At 39.5% G+C, this 5557-nt stretch overlaps 1 protein-coding gene across 1 annotated transcript; it reads right to left on the bottom strand.

The window, feature by feature from the left end:
• NDUFB4 (NADH:ubiquinone oxidoreductase subunit B4) lies at positions 1–2678 on the bottom strand. The gene is made up of 3 exons (XM_015812133.1): positions 2424–2678; positions 1657–1803; positions 1–160 (listed from the first exon to the last, which is right to left on the bottom strand). The coding sequence occupies exons 1-3, from the start codon at positions 2625–2627 to the stop codon at positions 98–100; spliced, it is 414 nt and encodes a 137-aa protein (XP_015667619.1). The 5' UTR covers positions 2628–2678; the 3' UTR covers positions 1–97.
• Between the last annotated feature and the right edge of the window lie 2879 nt (positions 2679–5557).

The raw sequence follows: 5557 nt of genomic DNA, 5'->3' as shown, positions 1-5557 counted from the left end.
AACCATAATTTAATTAGTAAGCTTTATTTTGAAAGTAGACTTACAGAGAAATAATTTTTTTTCAGCAAGATTTTCACACATAGTTTCACACATAGACTTAATAACTAGTACGGAACCCTTCGTCATATCTGCCTTCCGATTTGAGTCTTTCTTTATAAGCCTGCAAATAAACAGAAATTCCAAAGATTAAAGTCATTTCAAAATAGAAACCCTCTTCCAAGCACTGAGCAGAATCACAGAATAATAGAGTTGGAAGGGACCTTGGAGGTCTTCTAATCTAATCCCTCCTGATTGCTTGATCACGAGACCTATAACCATTCTGGACAAATAGTTGTCCAATCTCTTCTTGAAAACCTCCAATAATGGAGAATCCACAATTTCTGCAGAATGAGACTAAAATCCTTATTTGGGAGAAAATCCAACTAATTTCTGAGTTAGCTTTTTGTTTTATTAAAATATACTGCTCACAAAAATAAAGGGAACATTTTACAATGGAACTGAAGGGGTTTGCGTTCCCTTTATTTTTGTGAGCAGTATACTTTTATACTAGACTGTTGAATATTGCAAGGCAGTTTTAAAAAATTCCAGTACTAAACATGTGTAGGAATATACTAAATGTAGACACTTTAAGTTATGTGTTGATACTGTTCTTCATTTTTAATGTTTACTTTCACCTGGTCCAATTGTCTGCATAATAATAAATAAGGATATTGACAAATACTTTGAAAAATCTGATATAACTAAATAAAACTAACAGTGTAAATTGTGTTACTGATCAAGACTGGGAGTAGTGAATGCTTGATTCTCAGAACTGAATTCAAATCGAATTAAACAATATTTTAACAGTAATTCATTTTATCAATGTCACTTAAGCAAATTAAAACAGCATGCTGCATTGCACAGGGCTACTTCTGTGTTATTTAACTAGTCTTAATTTAATGGTAACAGAAGATAAATCAATCAGAAATCTGGAAAACTTTAAGGACTAAAGAAATAAAAATAGTTGCAATTGTTAAAAAGACATAAAATAGTAATGGTATTTACACTTTGTGGGGTTTTTTGCAGCAGCAGCAATAACTAAAGACAATTCATTGTTTGGTTGCCTACAACTAAACTTCCAGATCTCCGAGTTTCAAAACATATGCCTAATGGCTTTTTCATTTAAAGTTTGTAATATTTAAATTTAATAAATTTAATAATATTTCCAAGCAAACAGAAAAAGAATGCCCTTTGTTTAGTTCACTATATATGATAGGTGAACTATGATTTTATGACTCAGAGGATGCATGCCGCAAGGATTTTTTTCAAAGTAGGTTGTGAAGTGTCTCTTTAATTCTAAATTCAGAAATGAACTGTACCAATTGTCAGAGGGACCTTGATTTCAAAAGGCCTCCACTGTTAATCCCAATGAGATAAGCACCTTCCATACAGATATTTCCAAGTGCAGAATTTCAAGAAAAGTCGCTATTTGTCTGTTTCTTGGAAGAAAGATAATTCACAAAAATAATAGTAAAGAGGATATGCTGCATTATATTTCACATCATTCCCTAGGCTTTAAAGACACTCGAAGCATTTACAGGCAGAAAGTCATTTCTATCAAAAAACCGAACTATTGATATACTCATGCAAAGTAATGATCTAAACTTTTAAACTTACCCTATTGGCTTTCAAGACATACCACCAGAAAACAAAGGGCCCTGCTCCCCAAAGAAGACTCAATAGGGAGCTTTTAGGAGTAAAACGGTAACTAGGATACACATTTTGCCTTCTGGCATGATCCCAACGAATTATAGCAGGATCTTCCTAAACCAAAGAGAATGAAAAATTGCCTAATTACACAACGAAAGGAATCAATTATGGAAGCAAGCACATGTGCTCACCTTAATGCTATCACTCATTTCGTGCTATCACGCATTTCGTGCACTACGTACTATATCAGAGGTTTCCAAACTTGGCAACTTTAAGACTTGTGAACTTCAACTCCCAGAATTTCCCAGCTAGCTTGGCTGCCTGAGGAATTCTGGGAGTTGAAGTCTACAGTCTTAACGTTGCCAAGTTTGGAGGTCCCGGTACTATACGAAAGATGTGCAAAATGGGGGTGGGGCTCCCCACGGGCGCCGGAAGCAGTTGGTTGCAAGATTTAGTTTAGTTTGCGCAGCGGGGTGGCAGCACTAAACCTTGCAAGCAACTGCATCATCCTAAGGTCGAGGGGAACAAGAAATGAGCTCTCTCATCTTTCAAAGCGGACTTTATACGCCTCTTCTTCGGGCCGAGGAGGGGGGCGAAGACCCGGAAGCCTCGACCCGACCTGATCGACAGTCCTGAAAGGAGAATGAACGACCCCACGCCACGTCACAACACCTCTCTTTCTGGAGCCCGCCCGCTCGCCCGCCCGCTCGCTCGCTCGCTCGGCCCCGGCTCACGATGAGCTCCGTCCGTCGAGGGTCATTAAGCCGCAGGAAGAACTCGCGCTTGATGCGGGAGCGGAGGGCGACCCGCTCGGCTTCCGCACGGCGTTTCTCGGGGCTCCATTGGTATTCGTTGGGGTCCAGCTGAGGCGGCAACCTCGCTAGAGGTGCCGGGCGGTACTTGGACGCAAAGCGGGAGACCGAGGACACGACGACCATGGTCGAGGGCAAAACACAGGCTTAGCTTGCTCTTCCACGCATGCGCACGCACGGCGCCTTGCGTTCATCTGCGCCACAGAGCTAAGAAAGTTTAGAACTTTATGCACGTACACAAAAATGAACTTTGAATCCCGTTATAGCTGCAATAATAAATGGGAGACGAGTGTTTTTTCAACTTCGGCAAATTTAAGATGTGTGAACTTCAGCTCCCAGTACAGTGTATTGGCTGAAGAATTCGGAAGTTTAGGTCCGTATATTTTAAAACTACCAAGATTAGACAATCTGAGAACCTTATTTCAGATTTATAACCTTTTATTATATATTTAAAAAGGCATGCAAGAACAAGGCACGTTTTCAAGAGTGCTGTCTACCTGGCCAGTTGCAGCAAACTCTCTTTTCATATAGAACTAGAAGGGTTTCAATTCCAGTTCAGATTACGATAATCCTACACACTGTTATTCATTTTAAATATTCAGGGCAAGAGGAAGCAAATATCTGAGGCTGTACAGATGTCATAAATGCTTAAAAAATCCAGGTATTGAGTTTGGAATTGCAGTAGCAGTTTAGAAAAGGAGAGGCAAAATGAATAGTGATGGAGTAGGCTAAAGCAGGGGTCCCCAACCCCCGGTGCGTGGATCAGTACTGGGCCGTGGCATGCCAGCAACTGGTTTGCACAAACAAGCAAAGTCCCATCTGCGGGATGCAGGTAGCACACAAAACCACACAAACCTCTCTCCACAGAACCGGTCCTGGATCATAGATCCATTTAACCTTGTATAACTCTATGTATCTTGTATAACTCTATGTATCCCTATGTAACAGGGCAAGGGGAGGGAGCAAGGGTCAGGGGGCGGAGCTTCAAAGGCATCCCTGGACACTAGCCTGGGATCAGCTCTTTGTTCTTTGACCATCACATGCAACCACACGGCTGCAGACACCACAATCACCCCACCATGTGATGCTTGGGAGAAGAGGGGGAAATCTAATGTCAATTTACCTGTGGGACAAACAGATTGCTGAGACCTATTTTGGAAGCACCTCTACTAACTGTAAGTTTGTCTAGGATTCCCAGAATAAAGCAATTATCTTGTTTGTTCTTCTGAGTTATCTATCTGTTAAAGACTGGAATAGAAGCAAGTTTCCTGTCCAAAAACAGAATAGGACCTCTGGACTAAAGTCAAAAAGCCTGGATATCTCAAGCAGTGCGATGGTTCTTGGATGGAGGCAAAAAGTAGGTACCCTTTTCCCCTAAGGCCTGCAGATATTTTTTATGATAGTAGTAGTCTCAGTATTGATGCTTTTAAATATCCCAGGTAAGAAAAGCAAGAAATGTACATTAGTGGGAGAGGTCAGAAGGATATTATGCTAATTGTTAACATTGATTTGTATCTGGTTTATGTTCCTATGTTCCTGATAAAAGATGATTTTTGGCATTTTCCTTGCCCATCCTAATTCCTAGTTGTTGGGATATTTTGAAAAATATAGATTCCAGATATTTTCCTTTCTATTCCACTTAAAATAAGCTCCCATTAGATAAAAGAAAGTTCCACTTAAGGCAGTATATTAACAACTAGTTAGTTTCCTGCTTTAGTGAGAAAAAAGATTAAAAAGAAAGTGATAACTCTCCCAGCCAGTTTTGTATGGGAGGAAGTCTGCCAAATCAATGACTAAAACTTTGATAAAGATTATTCTGAAGTTATTACACATTAGAGTCTTTAAACTGAAATGTTAGATAGTTGTTGTTTAAACTAAAATGGAGCCCTTTATACCAACCCATTTATTGGAATTTGGTAAAAATGATTTTAAAAATTTACTGCTTCCAGATGAGAGTTAAAAAAAATCAATGATCCAAATATTATAAATGCTAGTTGTAATGTTGCAGCTGAATACAGTATAAGTTCAAATTTAAGTGTTCTGTACTGATCTTTTAGAACTAAGGCTAGGATGACAAAGTAGACCACAACCTATTTCTTGGTAAACTAGAAAAATGTGGGATTGACAGTATCAGCACCAGATGCATTTGTAACTAGCTGACAAACCATACTCAACGAGTAGTCCTTAATGGTACTACATCTACATAAAGCAGTGGGGTACCACAGGGTTCTGTCTTAGGCCCAGTACTTTTCAATATCTCCATAAATGACTTAGATGATGGAATAGAAGGGAATCTCATCAAATTTGCAGATGACACCAAGCTGGCAGGAATAGCCAACACCCCAGAAGACAAGCTCAGAATCCAAAAAGATCTTGACAGATTTGAACAATGGACCCTAACTAACAAAATGATATTTAATGTGGAGAAAAGCAAGGTTTTACACGTGGGCAGGAAAAACCAAAAGTACAAGTACAGATTAGGTGAAACCTGGCTCAAAAACAGTAACTGTGAGAGGGATCTTGGAGTCCTAGTGGACGATCACTTAAACATGAGTTAGCAGTGTGCGGCGGCAGCCAAAAAAGCTAATACAATTCTTGGTTGTATAAACAGAGGCATAGAATCAAAATCATGTGAAGTATTATTACCGCTTTGTAAAGCCACATTTGGAATACTGCATCCAGTTTTGGTCACCATATTACAAAAAAATATGTTGAGACCTTGGAAAAAGTGCAAAGAATAATTACTAAGATGATTAAGGGCATAGAGACTAAAACATATGAAGAACGGTTGCAGGATTTGGGAATGGTCAGTCTAGATAAAAGAAGGACTAGTGGGGACATGATAGCCTTATTCGAGTACTTGAGAGGCTGCCACAAGGAGGACAGGGTCAATTTATTTTCCAAAGCACCAGACAGCAAGACAAGAAACAACGGATGAAAACTAATCAAGGAGAGAAGCAACCTGGAATTAAGGAAAAACTTCCTAACAGTGAGGACAATTAACTAGTGGAACAGCTTGCCTTCAGACTTTGTGGGTGCTTCATCACTCAAGGTTT

This window comes from Protobothrops mucrosquamatus, unplaced genomic scaffold (genome assembly GCF_001527695.2).
Source record: "Protobothrops mucrosquamatus isolate PMUCROS unplaced genomic scaffold, P.Mucros_1.0 scaffold69, whole genome shotgun sequence".
Taxonomy (NCBI): domain Eukaryota; kingdom Metazoa; phylum Chordata; class Lepidosauria; order Squamata; family Viperidae; genus Protobothrops; species Protobothrops mucrosquamatus.
The sequence above is the reverse complement of the archived record's forward strand: the minus strand, read 5'-3'. Positions and strand labels throughout refer to the sequence as shown.

Excerpts from the sequence above, each read along its gene's own strand:
- NDUFB4 (XM_015812133.1), bottom strand. The coding sequence starts at position 2,627 with ATGGTCGTCGTGTCCTCGGTCTCCCGCTTTGCGTCCAAGTACCGCCCG. Across the intron at positions 1,804-2,423 it reads CTCGACGGACGGAGCTCATC|GAAGATCCTGCTATAATTCG; the intron begins GTGAGCCGGGGC and ends TCTTTGGTTTAG. Across the intron at positions 161-1,656 it reads ATGTCTTGAAAGCCAATAGG|GCTTATAAAGAAAGACTCAA; the intron begins GTAAGTTTAAAA and ends GTTTATTTGCAG.